This window comes from Cottoperca gobio, chromosome 9 (genome assembly GCF_900634415.1).
Source record: "Cottoperca gobio chromosome 9, fCotGob3.1, whole genome shotgun sequence".
Lineage (NCBI taxonomy): Eukaryota > Metazoa > Chordata > Actinopteri > Perciformes > Bovichtidae > Cottoperca > Cottoperca gobio.
In genome coordinates, this window is record NC_041363.1 from 11,322,081 (window position 1) to 11,345,962 (window position 23,882).

A 23,882-nucleotide genomic window follows, 5' to 3' on the forward strand; every position below is an offset into this window, starting at 1 on the left:
ATAGCAAGCAGAAGGTTTGCAGTATAAATGACTTTGCTAAGATTGCTGAGCCTTCATGATCTTGCTTCATGTTATATTCACTATCAGCAATCTCAATGAATCATTTAAGCATTTTTTCAAGCAAAACATATCCAACATCCCTCGGATCCAGGTTCTTAATTGTGAGGATTTGCTGTTTTTTATCGTCTTATGTGGTTGAAATCGAGCATTTTTATGATTTGGTCACTTTATTGACGACACAATTAATAGATTAATCAAGAAAATTATGGGTAGATGAATCAATGACTAATTGTTAGTTGCATCCCTCAAGGAGAAAACGCTTCTGACACAGACAAACTCCCGTCGTCTGCTACATGTGTGAAGGGGACGCTCCGGATGATCAGGGAGAATCAGGTCCAGACTTCTCATATGATAAAACGGTCTTATGTTAGCTGTGGCGTGGCTACAAAGGCTACATGCAGAGGCTCAGTTGCTACTCTGTAACCCTTCCACAGTGAACAATAAATCTGGCTTTAGAGCTTCAAGTCTCGTTGGGGCTGGAAAGTAAAGGTTCAGTTTCACTGTGAACAATGTTTATATACTCACAGTGCTTTACATATTTTTAGTTTTTCTCTTTTGTGTATATTGCCTGGATATGTGACTCAGTATCTATCTGAAATATGGTAAATGTTGAAACTGATATGTCAGAAACCACAGTTGTACAGCTCAGAGGATCTTGCACTGAACCACTGCACGCAAACAAATTGGCCTCTCTGAGCCTTTTCAAAGTGGTTACCCTCTTTGGACATCCCCCATCATTACATCCTATTTACAAAAGACCAAAAGGATTATTCTCAGTTAATGCGTTTTATATGAACCCCTTCACTTCGCCTGTGTAAACCTAGCTACTCGAGTAAACAGAGCTCTATTGAAGCAGAGTTACTGAATCTGCGGCCAGATGGCTTCTCAACCCTGAGACAAAGTGGAGAATTACAGTTTGTCCTGAGAGTCCAAGCTCAGCTCTCTATTCCCTCTGGCCTCGCCAGGGGCAGGGTAATATATTAATCTGCTCCATCTCTCCTAGATACAGGAAGAGATGAGTGCGTAAAACGAGAACTAGTGAAAGGGTGGCACGGCTCCAATGGGACACGTTTCTCAAAGTGCTGCCAGGTAGAAGAGAGGACGTGTTTTTCCTCCTTTTTTGTTGTCACAAGCTGACACTTGCAAAGAAATGTTATGGCACTGTTGTGTTAAGCCAGACCAAGGAAAAATATTATAAGGGACATGGAGTGGAGGGGAAATGGAGGGGTTTTCTTAACTGGAAAAGGCCTGTTCATGTTACTGTTAAAAGGACAAAGAACAGGCTGAAGTAATAAGCATGATGACCATCATTCGTACTTTCTCTACGAGCCATAACCACAATGTTCTTTTTAGGTAATTTATCTTTTTTAAATGTAACTGAACTTTAGAAGTAAAATTAGATTTAAAGCTCTGTTGTCTTTGTGTGCTCTGTCTTACAGTCCATGCACCACTACCAGGGGGTAGCAGTGCATGGACTGTGAGACAGAGCACAGGGGGTGTGGGTGGGTAGCCATAGGGACGCCAAAGGGGTGAAAGGGCAGAGAATTGAGGGGTGCAGGGGTGTGTGCTTTCCTGCAGAATAATAGCAAGTATTGTTCCTTAAGTGGCAGCACTGTATCAAGACTATCACAGGAAATTTCTTGACATACTCATTTGATGTCAGTCTTAAATTGCTGGGACACTTCAGAGCTGTATGTTGTGAGCTGGTCATGCTAAGGGAGTACAATGTGTCCCTTTTAGCGCCTGAGTATTAGTGAATCAAAAGAATGATTAAAGCCGAGGAGAGCGCCTCAACATTTAGGAAGATGATTGACTGAGATAGTCGGGGAGAATTGAGTGCACTTTGTATTATGTTGTTGTGGTCTATCTGTCCTTTGTTCCCCTGTTTCCTTTTCATCTACATTGTTTGACCGAAAACTGGAGTCTCTTTTTTTCTGGCAGATATCCAGAATGACTCCAGAGCTCATTAAGAGTGACAGTTAAGACTCAGCCGCGGACTAATACTTTCTCTGTGGATGTGTAATTGTGATGGAGGCCTCACTCACTCCCTGATCTGCATAGGGACTGGAGAGAGCAAGCTGGGAGATGAATTACAAACACGGCTCAGGACCATTCATCCATCAGAGCGGCTCTTTTCCGCCAAGTTGGAATTCCTTTCCCCTAGCTGCACCTGACAGTGCAGAAACCTTAGCCTGAGCTATCGCCAGTTCACTTTTTGTTCCAAAAGTGCTGCTGAGTTTTTCAGGAGGTTCTCAGTCATCGCCGAGGCAGCATTGTCAGCAGCAAGTAGCTGCGCTCCTCTGAAGTGTCTGAAAGATTGATCTGAGAGGCTGTGCTGCAGACAGGTGGAGCGTGGATGGCTATAGTCAGCAGTTTGACTCTGATGCTAATGTTGTTTGAATGAAAGTTGGGATAGAAGTGAAGATGTTGAATGGGAATGGCATGAGGTGGGCCAGTGACATGCTCATTAGTCAAGGATAGAGTGGTCATCTTAGAGGACCAGGTTTATGTCGTAAGCTGAATACCTTTTCCACAGAGACGATGCTAAACCATGTGCTTTGATGAACATTAGAAATTCATCCTTGACATGACAAAATCTAAACATCATTAGACGTGTTTGGGAAGTTGTGGAGCACTAAGTTTATATTTGTCTGCGTCATCTCTTTTGCAGAATGTTTCCATATCCCACATACAAGTTTAGGGCTTGTATGAGAGGAAGGGGAAGGGCCGTCGTCATGTAACTGTTGTCAAATAGCTTTTTGATGCTTGTTTAAAACAAAATGTTCTGCAGTTGCGACACACACAGTGGCCATTTTGAAACCTAAAGCACCAAAACTACATTGAGCAAGGATATCTACTGTTTTTTGCACATTGTCACTGATTCCTCACTGAAAAACAAAAGAACTAGGACAACAATCAAGAGGGCACAGGTTTAGATCTTAATACATTCGTTTAATTGCACCCTATATTTGGACATTATTGCTACCGACATTAAACATAACCGCGATCACATAACCATGGGGATCATTTTTCAAGCCTTTTTCTTTTGTCGTTTAGTTGAGAGAACTTGTTGGACCCTTTAAAAGTCTAAATACTATTTATTGTCTCGCCAATGTTGCACATTTTACCGACGTGTGCGAAATGGCCACCATGTGAATAAGGTCAGTGGTTGCACCAAAGCTCTGGGAGACACAGAAGTGTTAGTCTGCATGACTCAGCCGGTGCACAGATACAAGGATTATCACTGAACTTTGTCACTATAAAATAAGCCCTGAAGCTTAACGGCTGTATCTCATGATCTCATGTATGAATCATGATAACTCCTTTTCACCCTTGACGACTTAAGAAAAAGTACTTTAATTTTCCATTTGTTTTGAGTCTGATCATCTCACCGCCGAGTGATGTCATGTGTATTTCTGAAGCTTTAAACTGAAATACTTTTTTTATAGTGGTCTGGTGTATAGTTTTATGTAGACGGGCGTTTAATGAATTTTAAAGGTCGGTTTGCCCTAAATTGTCGCTCTTGATCTTAACAGCTCTCATAAGTTAACACTCTGCAGATGAAACAGCTCACTTAGTCAACAGTTTGATTTCATGTTCGTGTCTGAATGTTGAAACTTAATCTCTCAATAATGACTTTTAGGAATCAATTAAAACGGGATAAATAGCAAAGGATGGAAGGTGAGTAAGAGGATTAAGAGCTCATGAGAGGTGCCGGGATAGTTTCTGGCTGACCACTGCATCTTGAAATCCTTATTAAACAGCCAGTCTGTACTTTAAATTGTCTGTGTTCAATCACTATGAAGAGGAGGAGATGAAGAAGCACAAGCACTCTCTCCATATCTTCGAGTGCCTACACTTTTGGGCTTGGAGTCAGACGGTAGGACACATCTATCTGTTTTTGCCTGGAGAGATTAGGTCATTGTCAGCCAAGACCTCCAGGTCTGCTCCAGAGCACACCGCCAGATATCAGCGATGAAGAGGGGAGGACAGAGAGCATCCACGCATCATGTTCGGACTATGGGCACACGCATACACGCTCGACAGACAGACACTGCAAACACACACACACACACACACACACACACACACACGGTAGACATACTTAGTACGAGACGGGCCAGATGTTTTATCTCAGTGTGTAAGTGTCTGAGCCAAGTGTTAATGTCTGGAGCTGGGAGCGCCGCACGTCGTCTCACGGCTGCTATGACTGAAACCGCTCTGATAAATCACACCACACTGATCCCGGCGGTCTCGCCTGTGGCCTACGTGATTTAGCCACAAAAGACTCCATCCACCATAAGTCTCTGACAGACCTAGTGCCACGTCTCCTCCGTCTTTCTGAAACTGGATAATAAAACGTTTGTCTTCACCTCACTGACTGTCTCCTCTCACACTGGCATTTATACTGCTGTAATGATGACATAGTTGCTGAGATAACAAAATGATGATGATAAGTAATACTGTGCTGATGAGTGGTACTGTCTGTGATTAAAACGCCAAACAGTATAATAACACATGAATCATAATCAAATTAATCATTTTATTCAGTCTACATCTAGGTCAGTGATGCTCTCAACACCTAAACATCCTTTTAGTCGTATTCAAGACTCGTTAAACGTGTCACAACATGTGAGCAGAAGTATGATGCTGTAATTTTAGAAATATTGAACTACACACACTCCGCCAAATCCCGTACGAGCAAGTAATTAAAGACCTCTAATAGGGAGTATTTCTGTAGTATTTCTGTAGTGCTGAAACGATTAGTTGATATATCGATTAATGAATTGACCTAAATAAATAAATAAATTGGCGATTAATCTGTTACACAGCTGACTTGTGGTTGTACAACCATAAACACTATGAAAAGTCATCTCGTGCTCAGGAAGATACTGATGTGTAGTTTTTACTATTTTACTATTTTCATTTGATAAAATATGGTTAATGATTAATCAATCATGTAAAATAATTGTTATCTGCAGCATCGATTTGATGTTTCTAAAGCGTCTACTGCAGAGTTTGTCTTGAAGTTTGTTATTCTGCACGATCAGCAGTTTCTCACAGTGAGTGCAGGGAAGGGTGTTGTTGAAAAACTTTGTAAATGCCAGCAGTGAGGCGTTTGAAGGGGAGCTTGTGTTCCTTTGTAACGCGCTGCTGAGATAAGGGCAGCATCCACTACGTCAGCCCCGCGGGGTCTGCAGACCCCTGTTGACCTGAAACTGTGATCACACAGTCTGTTTTATGAGCTGACAGCAGCGACATGATGGATGGTAATGTTCGCTTCTCACTTGGCCTGGTGTTTGTCTCTACTGTAAAGGCAGTGCTGGTTCTGCTTCTATGTTTTTGAAGTGTTTCCTCTGATCCTGTAATCTGCTCCCACTCCCCTGCATGGGAGCCTCTCTTCTGTATGTGTGTGCTTTCATCCTTGTGTGCATGTCAGCTCTGTCTGTGGGCATGTTGTGTTGAAATGCTTTTCAGAGAAAAGACCCTCATGCTGGTGTGTGAAAACACTTTGAATAGAAGCATCCCAGCTTCCTCCCTCTATCTCCTTTTTTCTTCTCCTCTCTTATCTTCGCTCCTTTTTCATTTTCATCCCCAGCAGTCTTCTCATTTCTCTGTCTCTGAGTGATCTGCAGCAGAGGCCGATCGCAGTGCACTTGCGAACTGTGGGAGAGTTCCTGAGAGCGACGGATGTCAGATTAACACCAGAGCACTCCATCACCAAGCAGCATCTCTGCCTTGGCAAATGTAGACGAGGAGGGAAAGAGTTGGACATAAAATAACATTGAAGGAGGAAAAGTGCATCACTGAGAGCTTTCCTAGACTGAACCATCCAGAGGCCCCCGCTGGTGTGTGTTAGCCAACAAAAGTTAGCAAAAAAACCTGAACAAAACCCTTAATTTGCTGTTAAACTGGTACAGTTACACTTAATGAATCTGTCTTTGAAGCATAAAATACCCTCAAAGTGAAACACTGTTGATTTTAATGTTTAACGCTTTACCCAAGACTATTTTTTACATTATCCGTAGCTGTACTTATTTCATGGAGTCCTTTTGATTATGGCTGCCATGGAAGCTTGTTGATGGTGGTTTGGTAAAAGACTGTATAAGGATGTTTTATTTATACACAGTGCATGACAGTTGAGCTTTTAACCAACGACATTGCAGCAGTGCTTATATATGTTTGATTTATGTCATTTAAAATGTTCATGTCTTAGATTTCTTTCATGAAAACACAATTCACACCCACAGAACTCCACCAAAACTTGAAGTATATAAACTTTTAGCTTTCAGTGGGTATGTTTTCATTGTATGCCACACATAAGAGACACGTTTGGAGAAAGCACCTCATCTACAGCAGTTTGGATAACACTGATGCACTCTTCCTGTTTTTGGACCAAATATGGTGTCACCCACAACCATCATTAGGCTCAACCCCTTACCTCTCTACCAGTTGATTATTATTGTGACGTATACATAATGATAGGCCTTAAACCACATGAGCTCATAGCTTTCTTACACATCCATTGGCTGGTATGTATGTGCAATGCTTTAATATTTGTTAAACATTTTTTTAATTCTTCTTTTCATGCTCATCCTAAATTTAAATATTCTTTGCATTGAAATGTTTTGGTCTCACGGCAATCTTTACACCTGAAGTGTTGCTGGAGTTTTGACCCTTTTAGACTATTTTCCCTCTGCATGCATCTTAGAAGTAAGTTGTACCACAAAATCCTACTCAACATAATTCACACACACACATAGGTGTTAAAGACAGTCCACGCATTTTCTTTCTCTTCCTTCTTTTCTTTTCTTTTGCTCCAATGCCCAAACACTCCAGGACCCTGATCTGTAGACTGCGTTGTAGAAGAACACCCGCTATCAGCTGTATCTATATTTTTGTCCTCAGCTCTGCACTGCCCCTCTTTAGCTTATCATCCCTTTGTAGAGCACACAGAGCATGCATACTTATCTCCAATGGTGCAAAACACAAACAGACCCCCACATGCTTGAGGGTTTCCATCTGTCAGAGGAAGCAGACATGAGACAGAACCACATGTTGGAGTGATACTGGCCAGACCTGAGGTGTCGTCGCTGGGTTTGGGCGGGCGTGTTGATGTGGGGGGGGGGGGGGGGGGTTTGGTATTACTTCAGACAGAGCAGAGATAGAACATGTAAATGCAAAGAGACACCTGTGCAGAGGGTGCACAAAAGGCCTTCATGAGTAATAACCAGCATCTGTGCTGATAACTGCAGAGCAGGAATAAAACATCAAGATATTTTGTTGCAGCTTAAATTGCGTGCACACACACAATCAACTTTGTTTTTGTTTGCCAAACTATGCTTGTCATGATTGTGCTTATCTGCAGGGTGCTGAAATCCTATGAAGGTCATTTTGTTTATTTCCAAGGGAGTTTCCAAAACATGCTGCATGTAAGTGTTTGTCTTCAGGATTGAGATGCTACAGATAGCTCTGGCTCTATGGATTAGCCTTTGAAAATTCCTACATCAAGTAGTTTGCGTCATCCACTGCACGCACTGTTCGTCTGCTCTTGTTGTGGGTTTCCTGACTACTGCACATGCACGGACACATTAATTCCTCATTAATATTTGAGGATGGCCTTATCTTCAGTGTGCTCAGATGTTAGCACTGTTAATCCTGCTGTTGTGTTTTTAAAGAAGAGCTCTTTTTCATCTATGTTTATTTGTCTTGCTGTGGGCTATTTTGGTGATTCAAATACTTATTAGTGTCACGATAAAGACTTCCACTGCATCCCTCTGTCTTGTCTTAAATGGATATGTTTTTTCTGCCGGGGTAAAGGTTGCTGTATGGATCTGTTGAGGTGTTCTGAGATCCCTATGTATCAGTCATCATGTTTGTCTTGTCTGTCTTCTGTTTTGATGGCTTTAAGTTTAGCCGGTGTAAAGCCTGCGGTGCGACTCATCAAGAGAATGAGGTCCAGATTGTTACATAGTCTTTCCCATACATGATCAGTTATATCTTCATCATGAAAGGCTCCGTACACTGTTTAAACTGTTCGCTTGACCGAAGAGAGACATGATTAAAATCTCCCTCGTTTGGGATTTTTGTTTATGTAACCTCAGCAAGTCGAGGTCCGGCATACCTGGATTATTGCCGGAGTTAAAGCTTCACCTCCTGCAGGCCAGTCATCAATCAGCACAGTGCCGCTTAGCGCTTTGCTGGATTAGGGTTTGACCCCTACCAGGTGTGCGCAACCTGGCCGTGGTGTCGTGTTCTCCGGTGCCTCCCCTGCGAGTCTACCTGAGTAGAGTCTCACAGTTACACACGATATCACCCTGAACCCAAAAAGCCCAATCAGCTTTGATCCCACCCTGCGGCCCCTGGAAGTAAGTGGGGTCTAATCCCCAGAAAGCCTTAGAAAGACATAGAGGAATGCCTGGCACACAGCACACCATTCACTCAGGGATTAGACTGAGAGGAGATCAGCTTCACACAGTCATTTACTCCACTCCCTCTGTGCGAGTATACGTGTGGGTATGCGGTGTGTGCGTGCATATGTACATGTATGCAAATTCTGCACGCACACAGCGGTAGACTCAATAATCTAAAAGCCTCAAGAAGACTTTGCTAACGCTGCCAGAGAGCTGGGTCATATTAGGTTGAATGCTAATTAGCAGCGTAATAAAATGAAGTTTGGCAATCAGCTCTTTGATACTTTAGGCTTATGGGAGTTTTCAAAGCAGCGGGACCTCAAAAGAAGCCAAAATCTCTGTGCCAAGGCTGAGGGTGCTCTGGTCCAAAAAACTAAATCGTGTGTTGAATGGAAGCCGCTTCAAAGTTGTGACTTGGCGATACAAAAAAATCAATATATATATTTATATATATTTTAATAACAAAATCGCAGCTGGTAGCAAAAATTGCTCATTATTTAGTTTAGAACTCAGAATCATTCATTTGGACAACATGACGTTAATATAATGGTATTGAATTATAAACCGGCCCTATTGCAAATGCTGACAATATAAGCCTAATGCTTAATGCTTATAAGGAGAAACATTACGGACATTACGGAATCTTTGGCTAGTTTGCTTTATATCTGAAGTTAATCCCTGTTTCCTCACTAATTAAATAACTGTGTGTTCATTTGTCAGTCTGGAGCCGGTCAAGCGGTTTAATAAACATCTGTAACCCTGAAATCAACAGCAGATCACCATCCGGCTTAATCAGAGCAACACTCCTCTGAACCAAATTGTTTTGGTCCTCGAAGGAGAAACCTGAGAGCTGAAAACACGAACCTGCTGCCTTTAATTACAGTTTCATTTTGTGCAGCAGTGGGATTATGTGTGTCCACGAGAAGTGTAAAAGCCCCGTCTGTCAGCGCGCTGCGAGGAGGGATGCAGTGGTATCAGGTGGATGAGTGTTATTCAAACTCACGTTACAAATGCACAGTGTTGTGGTCAGTCTCAGTCCCTTGTGTGCGTGTGTGTGTGCGTGTGTGTGTTTTAACAGGTGCACAGTTGCACAGAAATACATAATGATGTAAAGAGTGATGTTCAGATGTGGCGTTAAGTTGACGGTGGAGACAATGAGGCAGCAGCGTGCAGCAGACTCATCAATCTTGCAGTGAACGTGGCGTGTGGAGGGAGTGATGTTGATCCTGGCTCTGTGCCACTGCTTTGAGAGTTTACCCATATGTGACTTTTTTTATGTCATAGAGCGATGGAGCTTCAGTAGGTGCATTTCATGTGATCTAATGGAAGAGATGTGTGTGTGGTTTCTTCTACTCTCTTACCTGAGTAGCCAGTCCTTCCTCTCCAGTGAAGTTTTTCTTTTTTTAAGGAGAGAATACGAGCCGTTTAAATCGGGGGCTTTGAGACCCTGCTGTTGCGTCAGACCTGCGTCTACAGTAATAGACTGTATGTGACTCAGCCAGGGTCCACAACAAAGGACTTCTTCAAACATGCAGCATGTCCGACACACGCACATACACGGCCGGCTGTGCTTTTATCAGTCAGCGTTCCTTTCATGCATGAATGTATCTGCTGTCAGGGAACCTACTATCAACGCTCAAAGTGCAGATATGTTGTACAGTGTCTCTGTAGTGATACATTGCAAGAACCTATGAACCATGAAGGGCTCAGTATGCTTACAAAAACGAGTCATCAATGATGTGTTACAGGTACGTGGTGGAGCTTTCTTGTAAACAAAGCATCTCAAGCAGAAATTACTTTTTAATATTCACTTGGAATTCGAAGAACTCTCCTTTAAGACAAGACGATAGTCACATAAACTATTCATTTTTTTATCATTTGTAGGGTGGGGGACGGGGATGTTTAGGGGGGGATTGCAGGTCAACAGTACATAGTAATACAACACACACATAGAAGCGGTGTACATCATCTGAATGCTGGGAACCTGAAGATTAATTTGAGAAGCTCAGCACTGTTTCAAGTTGTTTTAGAATATATAATAAAAATGAATGAATAAAAATGTTGTTTAGACCTTTATGATGGAAGTGTATGATGGCTGCATGGCATGCTCCATTATGTCTCATAAGTTGTTGCGGCAATTTTTGGGTTGAAAACTATTTTTGACAGCTCAAGAGTTGATAAAACTGGTCAAAACAAACCTCCAAAATACAACCTGAAGACACCAAGACCTTGAGGAACAGCATAGAAAAGTTCATGCTGTGATTTGGTATCAAACATTTAGGACATTTGAAGATTTCTGCAAGACTTTGCTATGGGGTGTGTTGGTATATGGTGGGGTCTGTGCTGGACGACCGCTCCTCTAAGTGTAGTTTAGCATCCTTCCCAACGAGCAAGCACGGCATCGTTGGTACCAATGGAATTAAGTTGTTCTAGTTTCATATGATACCGGTATCTCCTCTATAGCTGAGCCCGCTAGAGCCTCTGAAAGACCGTAATGCCGCCGGTGGGCCGTCAGAACCTTAAGAGGTTAAATGGGAATGCTTGTTGATTGTTGGTTTCACAAAGTGAAGCAGAAGTTAGTGGTTTCAGACACTGATAAGCACTGAACGCCTCGTTTGAAGCGTACGGAGGACGTTTTGGTGAGTTTCATGTTTTTTCTAGCATCAAAGTATTATATAGTTCAACTGGATGCATTTTATTTCCCCATTGGGTTTCTTAAACCGTTTCAAATCCCATTATAGTCCATCATTTCACTCAACATAATTCCTTAACTTTAACGCTAGTAATGGCAATAAATGGCTCATTCTTGAAACTCATAAGGAGGGTTTTATAACTCAACAGTTTATGTTTCTACAGACTGTTTATATTGGCAGTCGTCATATTTACAATGACGCGGGGATTATCTGATGAGAAGATGTTGCAAATGAAAGTTCCTTCTCACTGACTCCTCTGCCTCTGTCCCATTTAAAAGTGTGTTGAAACAGTGGTCTTTAGCTATTTCTGCATGTTACATCTTTCTCCCTGAATACCTCCACAGTAAAAGGATCCAAACTTGTGGAGGCAAAATGGAGATTAGGGTGTTATATGAGATGTCCCAAAGGAAACTGACAAATCAAATGATTTGTTATGGTGGAGGAAATGTACAATGCTCTCTGAGAGAAGCTGAATCATGAAAAACAAGTTGAAACAATAGTGAAGAATGATTTGGCCTACTTCTTACCACACATGTCTGCTGCTCTCACTTCGTTTATATTCCTGCAGAGTGAGGCACGTTTATGATTTGCTATTGAAGCAGAATATCGTCCTAAAGGGAGTTGGAATGGCTTCAATCTGGCGATCATGTCTTGGCTCTGGAACAACGAATGCAGTCACTATCACACAGTCATTGTGTTCAACTGCAGCTTTTCGTGTTTGGTTGTCATGGATCCTGCTGCACGGTTGTCAGAGGGGACTCGGTTGTGTTATTGTTTACATGAGTGGCTAAGGACAAATATAGGTTATTGAAACCTTCATTGAAAGACTTGCGCTTGTGTACTCACACACAAATCATACCGCAGGAGGGAAATTACACTTGGCTGGTGTGGCAACAGGCCTCTAAGCTGTAATAAGTGAGCGTTCAGACCAACCTTGGACAAATAAACTGTGTTTGACTGAACGTGTCCTTCAAACACTCAGGGTAAAGCATTTACTCACCCAGCGCTGAGTGTGTATAGCAGAGGACATGGGGCAGGATGTTTAGCTGAAGGTTTGTGGATTGGCCTGCGCTCTGCTTGGCTGCAGATGTGGGCAGAGAGCTGGAGCGCTTGTCAACCTCTGTATGGAAATGAGCGGGATCAGAGTAAAGGGTCTGCTGGCCAGGAATTCAACACTGTGTGTTTTTGCAGAGAGTAGCAGTGTGTTTCTCTACTTCTCCACTGTTGTTCCTATCGCAGTTGGTCGAGCCAACATATTTGTGTTGCTTTAGTCTTTGCAAACTGTTGTTTGAATATTTTGATCCTCCAGTAATGCCGTACTTGGAAACAAATTCCAGTTACAGGGCTGGGCGATAGAGAGAAAATGCAATATTTTTGACCAAATATCTTGATATTGATATTGCAAGGACCATAGGTTTGACCGTTGGTGCATTCAGAAAATATTTACACAATAACAATGTTGGTAAATAATCATCAGTAATGTGGATATAATCAATAAGTGGGTAAAGGCACATATCAGATCGGCTAGAACAGTCTGGGAGATTCGGAAAATTACACGATCACTTTACTGTAAAGCAGCCTTTAAAACCAGGAAGAGAAACGTACCAAATATCTGATCTCATATCACGATATCGATATAATATGGATACATAATTGAGAGGTTGGCTTGTTTATACTACCTGTATTTTATCGTTATTTTGTTATACTTCATATTGCTCATCTTTTGTACTTATTTATTTTCTTATCTTATCTTATTCGGGCCTCATTTATTCTTCATATGTGAAGTTTCTAATATGTGTGCAGTTTTTAATACTTTGCACCTTTTCAGATACAACTGTAATGTTGTTATGTTTGCATAATGACAATAAAGTTGTTGATCTTGAAACTTGCTGAAGTTGGGTAGAGAGTGTGTTCAGTGGAGCATTTGGTTGGGGACATGTTAGTTTGGTGCAGTGGCTTCCCCAACACGATCTTATTTACGTAGATTTGGCCCTCCTTCATATCCGTTATAAGATTGTGCTTCCTCAGTTAATAGCAGAATGAATGAAGAAGAATGAGTCATGTGATTATATATATTTTTAACAAACAAAAAGGTGAGCCAAACTTATTTCAAAGGGGAAATTATTAACCAGCTGTGACCTACAGTACTTAGTTTTTCCTGTTGATTATTTCTGGCATTTCGGGTGCACTCTTAGTTTTTTCCTTCAAATAAAGTGGGTTGGATAATCTTGTAAAACAGTTTAAATCGTTAAAACTTTTCTGCTTGTGTTTCTTACCCCGTCAGACTTTATTGTAGCAATGTTGCCGTGCTCTCAGATCTCTGCAATTACTTCGGTCAGTCCATGTCACAACCAATAGAGACGATGATCAAACACTCTAAGAGCCGAGAATGATCCTTTAAAGGGAAACCAGCTTCACATAATGTTAATAGGGTTTGCTTATTTTAGTCAAAAAGGCTTATAAAGTGCTCACTGTTCGACAGCTCAGTGCAGCATGCAAGTCAAAAGCAATAACTTGCAGTTGATTTGCTAGAGAGTGTGTGTGTGTGTGTGTGTGTGTGTGTGTGTGTGTGTGTGTGTGTGTGTGTGTGTGTGTGTGTGTGTGTGTGTGTGTAATTCTAATTCTGGTCCTGGTTGTTTTTAGAGCTTTTGTTTGTCATCTACTTGCGGCTGAGAGGAGTGTGGTTTAATTACTGCGGTGTGTAGGGAGTGTTTTATATGGAGGGGTCGCAGACAAGACGGACCCCTCCCTGCCACACTAAAGCAACAGCAGAGGAGTGTGTGCTTTCATTCAGTCCGTCTGCAGCTCTGGAGTCCTATTTTCACTGGTTTCCTTGGTGACCGCAAGGAGAGACAGAGACTGGGGAAAGGGTTGCACATCACTGGATAAGATGGCAACCTAGGTCACTGAAAACGAGAGTGTCTCCAAGGAAAAGTGTACAAAGCAGCTTTTATTCAAGTCAACCAGGGTCACGACGAAGGAGGAGGTTCCATCGGGGCTTCTGTGTTATTGTGTCTCTCTTAATAAAAGTGAAGGGTGTGAGCTGGATCGTCAGCCTCTGCCGCACACTTTTATTAGACATCTGCTGCTTTCAAGTGGAGGAAATGTTTTTGTTTTTTTTAAAGAGTGGTGGGTGGATTTGTAGCCTGCCCCGACCACATACTATCTCAAATCAGCACCATGCAATTCGACAGATGTGCTCACCACACAGACCACAGCATTGTTTTCATTGGCACCAAGAATAAAATTGTATTTTGCCATATACTTAAAGTTTTTGTTTTTGGATACTACTGTGACAGCAGCATATTAGAGGTGATCCATTTTTAAACTTACAATTCTTGGGGCTTTTTTATGGTCTCAAATGTGTGTGAACGCCAGATTCTCTTTCTGTTTTGCGTATGTCTCTCTCTTTTTGAACACCACCACTCTTCTACACCCAAAACCCAGTGGATAACAAACAGGGGAGGCAGGTCTGCTCTGCTCAGTAATTAGAGGCGAAGGTGGTGAGTGGTTGTGAAACAAAGCTCAATTTTCCTGTAATTAGTATCTTTGAGTGCCTTGCAAGTATTCTCGACAGTCTGGACCAAACCTCTGTGGGGGAAGATAGTTGTGGGTCTCTCATGATGAAACCTTCTGGAAAATACAATAAGCAGGAAGCCTGGGAGGGAGGGAGGGAAGGGAAGGGACGGAGGTTATGGAAGGTGAGTGCTGCATCCTGTGCAGAGAGCTATACCCCACAGATGTCTGTCTGTGCCCAGTGAGGCCAGTCTCCTGTCCCAGAATGCCAATGGGAGCACATATCTTTAGGCCGGACAAACACCTCTGTCAGCAGACCGCAGTCACCCCACCAGTCAGACCATTCAGCCCGGCGCTGCGCTGTAATTACACACCGCTGCCTGCTGTGGAGGGGGCAGGAGGGGCAGCCAGAATGAGATGCAGACCCCGTCACTGCCATCAGCATCACTACAGACATGTGCTGGAAAAACAGAGAGAGTGAGAGAGACAGGGAGAGTGAGTGAGAGGGAAGGTGAGGTAAAGACAGCCCTGTCTGGGACAGAGAGGCGGGAGGAGAGGCAGGAGACCCTCCTCCTTCCTGTGAAAGATTAGAGGTTGTGTGTTCGAGCACATCTGGATGAGCTGGAAGAGCTGAAAAGAGTCATGTGACTAATAAAAGTGAAGAAGATTAGTGAAGCAACACTGCTGGACACACATTTATGTCTATTCGTGTGTATGTGTTTGTGCACCATGTCTGAAAGATGGTAGAAATATCTTCTTTTTTTTTTACTCAAGTTTTAGATATAAGCGCAAATGTACGACTGAACTTTACTAATTTGCACGTGTGTGGCAGACTCTTATTGTGCAGTTTTCTAAGTTTAAATACTTATTACTTTAGGCTTTTAAGTATTTTTGCAGTGTAACTTATTCTCTGTGCATTATGATGATAAAGCTTTGAATCTTGCGTCTTGAATCTTAATTTGTTTTGAAGTATACAACTTCAATAAAAACGTAATAAAAAGTAAAAATGACTGACTTAAAAACAATCCCAAAAAGTACAAGTACATAAATCATCTCCTCTGGTGCAGTAACCAGACTAAATGCAATGAATTATTTTCACCCTTGGTAGTGACTGATGGAGGTCTAGCTCTGTGGATGTGGTTAGGGTGGTGTGGCGAGTGTGTGCTGCCCTACGCTGCCTTGTCCTAAGTGTCTGTGCTGATTGATGAGGTGAGATGTGTGTGCACAAGGTGAGAACCTCTCTGACCCTGCACGCTCTCACCTCAGGGTCCTGGAGGCTAGAGCTTGGTTTCATTTGCAGCAGGTCTTTGCAACACCTCACCTAGACTTGTAAACCAGAGCAGATGTAGACCGGCTGCCTCAATGCACTTGTTTTCAACTTAAACACAGTGCAAAGGTAAGAATTCAGTCTCTCTCAGCTTACCTTTTACTCTGGAAACAATTATCTGACCAATTGTTATGTCAAGGCAGCGTTTCCTTCTCACCTGTAATTACAGTTGAACCTGTCCAGTGTGTGGGCTGCTCCACTCTCAGGCTGAGAGGTGGGGAGGCAGAGTGGCATGTCCAAAGCAAGGAAATGATGAAGTGTGTCCCACCCTTTGAGTCAATCACCTAATAAAAGAAAGCTGCGACCCTGGGAAAGCACAGTAAACACTGGGGTTCAGATGCAGGTTTGCACTGTGCAGAGCACCGAGCCCTGATGACCAGACTGAGACCCGTCAGCTGTGTGGGAGGTGGAAGCTGCAGATGGTCTGCTGACACTTTAATACCGGCTGAGATTAAAATGAGTCGACCATCAGCAAAAAAGTAACCAACCAGTGTAGAAGATCCATCTTTTTTTTCTCCTAATACCAGTTGTAGTAGCTCAGCTCATCTTCTGATGCACAGAACTGATCCGATGTCAGTGCTCCTTTTTCCAAAGTTTGAGTATGAGGAACTCGTTGGAAAGATTTTCCCAGTACAGTGCTGTGGTACCAGTCGGCAGCCTGCCAGGACTGAATGTGTTTCGTAAAAAAAAGGAGTATTATACAAGGATAGGGGGAGAAAGAAAAAGAGAGAATGAAACAATACCAGGATCATATCCCCTCAATTTGTCTCTTTTACATTCAAAAGAAACTGCTCACTCAGCAAACATACGTTGTTAAGAGCCACCTTGTTCAGCGTGAGGTGTGTGTGTGTGTGTGTGTGTGTGTGTGTGTGTGTGTGTGTGTGTGTGTGTGTGTGTGTGTGTGTGTGTGTGTGTGTGTGTGTGTCCGTCTTCATTCTGAGATGACACAGAGACAAACGTCTCCCCTGGTTGGCTGTCAGCACCCGGTCACTAATGATGCTGCAGCGCTGAGCTCAGCTATTTGACCAGACAGAGATGGATCAGGACCTTGTGTGTCTGCTCGTTGTGTGTGTGTGTTTGTGTTTTGATGTTTGCCAGGCCCCTGTACTGTATCTCCATACAGTACAGTCACACCTTTATGTTTTGTATTTGTCCACCCTCTGCTGCCGACCATGTGAGAGGTAAACACTCGTACATTCATGAAGCTCCTAAAGGCCTGTCTGTTCGAAGCTGCTGAATCTTTCTGCAGAAGAACAAATAAACCTCAGTAGGTGATGTGCTTCAAGGATCAGGCAGTTAGTGCAGCTGACCGTGAGATGTGTGTTTTAGGGCTCTGGTTGGCAGCGCTAACTCGCCTCTTAGCATGAGAGCTCTGGTTTATTTTCACTGGGAGAGTATCACTGAAGGAATGACCTTGGCCCATTAATAATACAGCCAGTGTGTGTGTGTTTGTCACACATGCACTTTCTCACACACACAAAGACAAAACCCTACACAAGAGCACATGCACACACACATACCTCAGTTTGTAGAGCGAGAGGTGCAGCTGCAGTCCTGGTCACAGTGCGCTTGGCTCTCAATCTGGTGGCACCAGAAGAGCTCCATGGGGTTTTAAAGGGCCAATAATAAAAGCTTTGGAATAAAGCTCCCATATAATGATATAATAGTAAGAGCAAATTGTAAATGCTTTTGTGGAATGCAAATCGAAAATGTTTCTGTTTTCCCCTTCGGCCCTGTTCACACTTGGCTTAAATGTGTCAAACACAGTCTGTTACCAAGGCGAGCTACCATTCACACTCTTTCTGTTGGCGTTGTCGCCATGTTCCACGTTTTGTTAAACTTTTTTAAGTTTTATCCAGTATGCAAAAAGCCTCTAAAAATCTAATGTGAACAAGAAAATTAAATTGAATCACAAGTGACACATTTAGCACCTCATGTGAGTCTGAACAGACAGCCAGCGTAATATTGATGAGTTATACAATTTAAATTAATTTAAACAAAGCTATTTGTAGCTCCATAATAAACTTTTAATTTAGATCAGTCTGAAATAAGTGTTTCTGCAAAATCTGCTTTTTCGAAGCTTCACGTCACTGCCAAAGTCCTGCTGCTGCAAAATACCTTTATACACAATATACAGTGCATATAATCATGTACTTATAAATACATAAACCATCATAGCATGAACGCTTGAATACACACACTCATTAAAAAATAAATAAAAGATAACCTTCCGTGTCCATGTGGTTCGCTATCTTCTTCCTTTTCCTATGAGATTATCACACCAGCAGGAGCAAAGAATATCTATAGTGTTTGTAAATAACTAAAGTGTGTGTGTGTGTGTGTGTGTGTGTGTGTGTGTGTGTGTGTGTGTGTGTGTGTGTGTGACAGAGAAGCAGAACGAGAGACAGAGCTGATGTCAGGACGGCCTCTGGCCCGCTGGACTCTCTGCGGGGGTATTTCTCTAGTGAAGAGCTCTGACTCAGTCGTTGATTAGGGCCCAGTGCAACATGGGGGCGAAAGGTCAAATACATTCACACATTTCTTTGACCCCCCCCACTGGGGCAATTAGTCCACTGAGAACAAAGAGTGGATACAATGAACCGCGTCTCTCAGGGGACATTCATTAACTGTGATGATGTTATTGTTGGCCAATGGATCGCACTCGAGGCATCCAATTCATCCTCTTTCTTCGGGCCTTAAACGCAGCCTGCATACACAGGGTAGTTAACAGTCACTCTCACAGGAGATGCAGAAGAAAATAGGGATCATGCAGGATTTTAAAGTGTTGTTGCAAGACAGAGAGAGAGGGTACGTAAGAGGTGTGTGTGGGAGACAATTGTCTTCGCGCCAAAGCTGGGTTCATTCTTCAGACAATAGCTGCAGTGTGGGTGAGGGGATCTTGGCGCTTGAATGTTCTTTACTCCAGAGGGAGAAGAGGTGCCGTTAGGGGCGAGAGCTAGACTTCCTACCCAGAGCCCCCTTTTGTAATTGAATGCAGCCATCTACATGAGCTGAGCTCCAGCGAAAACGTCCCCGGCATGCGCGTGTACACACACACACACAGACACACACACCTCTCTTTGTCTCTGTAGTCGTCCCCATGTGGACTGAAGTGAGCTGCAGACAAGAGAAGAGCAGATCAAAGTGTGTGTTCTCCGCGTCCACAGTTATCGAAATGTGGGAGAGTTTTCTACAATCTACATCGCCTGCCATAACATTTCAGTCTCAGGTCTTACATGGTTTAAATCCATCTACACTTGTAATCCTCTGAGAAATACTCACAACCCAAAACAGTGAAATCATGAGCACAGAGGTTGAGGAGGGGGAATTATTGAAGCGGTCTCAATTTACCCTAAACCATGTGTTCTGTGTATTTTTCATACTCCTCTTGTGCCCTCTCTCCCCTCTCTTTCGGTAATCACTAAACCAGTTATGCTTTCCTTTCTTAAGTTCCCAAACGTTTATTTTTCTTTGTGACGATAAGCTCTCCATTTTCCTTTCCTGGGTCTGCAGTGGACAGATATGGATCATGATATCTGATGTTACTACAAGTGAGACTGTTTAAGAAGAATATTGCTCTCCTGCTCCGGCTTGGTGCTGCAGGTGCTATTTCATGGCTTCTTTTAGTGTGGCACTTGGCGTTGACCGTGGTCGCTGGCCACTGAATGGCAAAGACGTGCTTCCTGGTGGGTAATGAGGTGCTGAACCCAGCTTCTTGTTTGTATCAGGAGCACCTGGGCCCACCAAAGCCAGACCAGGCCAGACAAAGGAGTCAGTCTAGCATTTCCACAAAGGTCTGCCCATTCAAAACATCCAGAACCCAGGGACACAAACTCCCACACTTCATAAAATGAAGGCAAGACAGAATGTGAGCCGAGACTGCCCATTCTCTCTGCACAAGGCAACTATTGTTTGTCTTTACACTCCCTCTCTCACAGGCTTTGCAATTTTGTACTCCATAAAGAAACAAGGAAAAAGGAAAGCAGCTTGGCAAAGAGGCAGCACGCACACTGTTTGTGTTTTGGAAATGTAACAGAGACAAAAGCAGCAATTGTCTCTGGGGATTTCCATTTCTGTCTCCACGCCCCGTTTACTTATTGTCAGCTCTCACTGGCTAATTGTGAGAAGCTCACCTGGAGGATAAAAACCCACAGACGGAAACAGCACAGAGTTGATAATCTGGCATCTTCCAGAGCGAAACATCTTCACTCAACCCACAGCACAGTATAATGGAGTGATGACATAACATTAAACACAAACTTACATGTTGACACCTGCAACCTATTAATGAGTAGTAGTTGGATTAGTTGGACTGTTTTCTGGTCTCTTTTTCTTTAGACTCAGTTGTTTCTCTGTTGCTGTCTGTCCAGACCTCTGGCTGCCCTCCAGTCATCGCAACTGTCAAAAGAATTATGATGATTCGATAAATCGACTAATCCTCTCGCCTCTAATGTCAGTCAGTCTGTTGGTGGACAGACAGGTATTGGGCCATCAAGCAATCAAATGGATCTTGGTGTTAATTTGGAACTGTGATTCCCACCATTTGATTGCCGCTTTGCGTATGAAGGTGAATGGACTGCACTTATATGGTGCTTTTCTACCTTAACGGACAAAGCGCTTTACAATTTGCAGTTGCCATAGACGCCCCTATGAATGGAAGTAGAAACTTCCAAATCTAAAGATTATGGTTTTTTCCATGTCAAGAAATCACTTTAACTTCAAATCCAAGCCACAGAGGTGACACCTTTCTGTTTATTCTGTTACAGATGCAGGGAACCAGCTTGCAGCTCAAGAGGCAGTGAGGAAACCATCCACGCTACGCCGCCCGCCTGCACGCACAGGAGAGTCGATCTCTAGTAAGAACTGCGAACATGTTAATGCTTTGACTATACAACGCAAGAGCAAAGGTGTACTACATTAAATGCTACTACATTATACTGTTACATTTTCTTGTGTTTTAGATTGTCTCAACTGCAGTCGAGTCACAGCTTTGACTGACCGGCTGAGCTCACTGGAGGCAAAGGTATGGACTCGATCAGCCACAGTATCTAAATCACTGAGAAATAAGAAACATTTAACAAGCCTACTGTTTAATGGCCGACACTTGTTTTATGTCTTGCTGTACCAGGTTCAATTATTCACTGCCCCGGCCTCCATATCAGAACGCAACCTTCAGGGTAAAGGAGGAACTGCACCAGAGGCCTCATTACTGATGGGGGCTGTGCCCGCTCAGGGAGCTCCTGGTGAGCAGGGACCTGCAGGTATGTATATCATGCTGTCATACGTTAATTCTTTTTAAGTAAAAAGAAATGCTGCATATTTCTTTTAAGCGGAGTCCAGGGTTTTGTATTTGGATAATTGAGTCAGAAATCACTCCATGCAGCTTTTTCTCAGCGAGCAGCAACTCTTTTTCTGCCCTCTACCTGCTCCATCTGCTCATATCCTATTTCCTCCACTGCACACACGCTCATTTCCTTCTGCAAAAGAAAGTTGTCTGTGCTGGTCACTTTCAGCGCTCTGTGGCTGTGTGTGGAAAGCAAACACTTCAGAGCATGAAAGTCTCTCCTCTCCTGGAGTGGAGCCCAGCACTGCAACAGTTCACTAGCTCCGCTGCACTCTCAGGAGATTTTAAGTGTATCGTGTATGTTTACATGTGTTTATCCAAAAGTTGTACTCAGTTATAGCCACCATGTGGAGGAATGGCTCTGGCTGAGTCAAAATGAAGGAATTACAAACTACAAAAACGGTTGCTTTTCTTTAATTAGTGAAAACATTTAGTATTTTGGAACCGAAATTGAAATCGGCCCCAACAATGACACAGTAGGACTAATGACTATTTGTTTTGCTCTTTTACAGAGACAAAGAGTTTCCCCTAATACCACCGCTTCTCCAGGTGGTTTAAGCCCAAAGAGCTCCACCTCCTAATTAAGTCATCTCTCTGTTTTCATTACAGGACCTCAGGGGGAAAAGGGGAGAGATGGACTTCCTGGCAGAGAAGGTAAATTGTAACCATAGTTGCCTTTCAGTCCATGTAAAATCATTTAAGATGTATACCAGTTAAGGACTGTGTGATTACTCATGACAGTTTCCTCCTTTTAGGGAAGGCAGGGTCTCGAGGGCTGCCAGGTCCCAGTGGGCCTTGGGGGGAGACCGGGGGGAGGGGCCCATCTGGAGCCCCTGGATTGAAGGGATCCTCAGGACCTGCAGGTAAGAGAGCTCGCTGTTAGCAGACAGTTGTGACCTGAGAGAAACAAATGAACCGTGTCTCGGTAGATATTGACACAGTTAGTCAATAAGCATGTTGTAAAGATGTGTGAGTGTGTCACTGAGAGAGACGGAGGGTGTTGCAGAGCAGTTGTATACCTAAACCACTTGTACCACTTAAGCTATTTGTCTGCAGAACAAGACATTTGAATGGCTGGCTATTGACCAAAGACCTGTGGAAACAACAGCGGAAACATTTGAGAGATCTCCAACAAAAGACTACTAGAGTATTTGTCTCTCTCTTTAACAACTCGGTCAACCCACAGACCCTCCAGCGGTAAATGTCTGTCTGCTGGGGAAATCATATGTTTATAAAACATTACTATTATTATATATTCTGTTTTCAGTGGGCAGCAAAAGCATTTGTTTTCAGACTTCCTAAACTCCCCAACATGTGCTACTGCTCACCAACCAGAATCATAAATCTGCTTTGTATTCAGAGCTCCCTAGTTTTGTACAAATAGTAAATTACCTGTTGGGGAAAAAGTAAATCCACAGGCAGCTTTGACTTGAATGATGATCAAGTAAATGGCGGTATAGATTTGTCACAACATCTGCTCTTGCTATAGGCTGTTATTTCTGAAGGGAGTGCCTCTCCTCTCAGGGTAACATATGACCCCTGCTCTGTGCCTGCTGCTCGGTAAAGATCAGATTTAGAGCAAAAGTTAAACTACAAACCCACTTTCCGAGAAGCGCCATGTGACTTCAATCTGAAATGAACATGAGCTATATATACACAAATCCCAGGTCCTTATGATTTCCATATGCCTGTGGTGTTATTGTTTTTTCTATCTCCATTACTTCATAAGTACCCAAACCCAGAGCTATGTCTTGCATCCGAAGCTCTGTTTTCCTTATTGTGCTCATTTTTTCATTTTAAAGAGAAAGATAAACACGGGACTGGAATGGGTCCAATGTCATGGAAAATGTAGACAAATGTGTTTTTGAGCCAGAGGTTATTGGAGAGCTGGGAACAAAGTGAACTTGTGTTGTTAGGAGAAGTGATATTGTACATTATGATGAATCAAGTTGCAGCAGAGTTGTTTTACAAATGTTGACTCATATGTTGACGCAGCATCGCCCGGCTGCTCTAGTGAATCTTTATTCTGCAGTAAAAAAGGCAAATTGTTTCCCCCAATATGTCACATAGACTTTGAAGGGCCACTTTGATTGGCCAATTAACCACTGTGCCACAGATTGTAGCTTACAGTCTCCCTGGTACAACCAAAACACAGCCGGTCACGCTGCAGTGTTTACCAAGGCTAAGTGAAAACGGCCCACAGAGGTGTCAAATCAGAGCTGTAATAACATTACCTTGCAAAGCAGTAATTAGTGGACTGTCATTGTCAGTTGCATCAGTACATAAACAGAGAGGTGGTGAGTTTGGGTCTGTCAGAGGGCAAGAGGTGGTGTTTAGGGGGCAGCATTACCTCAGGAGAGTCCAAACAATGAGGTCAGATGTAGTTATGGTGGTGCCTTTTTTTCCACCTTCAAAAAATGGCTGGGGGAGGAGGAGGGACAATTTAACTGACCGGCTCATTTGGACCAGCTACAGGCTGTTACTCACACACACATGTCCAAAAGCTAGCGGTGTGTATGCAGGGAGCA

At 43.0% G+C, this 23,882-nt stretch overlaps 1 protein-coding gene across 3 annotated transcripts in view; it reads left to right on the forward strand.

Annotated features, from left to right (window-relative positions):
* emid1 (EMI domain containing 1) overlaps positions 1-23,882 on the forward strand; it is a 50,596-nt gene that overhangs the window by 16,882 nt on the left and 9,832 nt on the right. For all 3 annotated transcript variants that reach the window (XM_029440192.1, XM_029440194.1, XM_029440193.1), the window contains exons 4-8: positions 20,777-20,866; positions 20,972-21,033; positions 21,139-21,271; positions 21,964-22,008; positions 22,110-22,217. In XM_029440192.1, the coding sequence (XP_029296052.1) occupies positions 20,777-20,866; positions 20,972-21,033; positions 21,139-21,271; positions 21,964-22,008; positions 22,110-22,217 (438 nt within the window). The remainder of the gene's footprint in view (positions 1-20,776; positions 20,867-20,971; positions 21,034-21,138; positions 21,272-21,963; positions 22,009-22,109; positions 22,218-23,882) is intronic.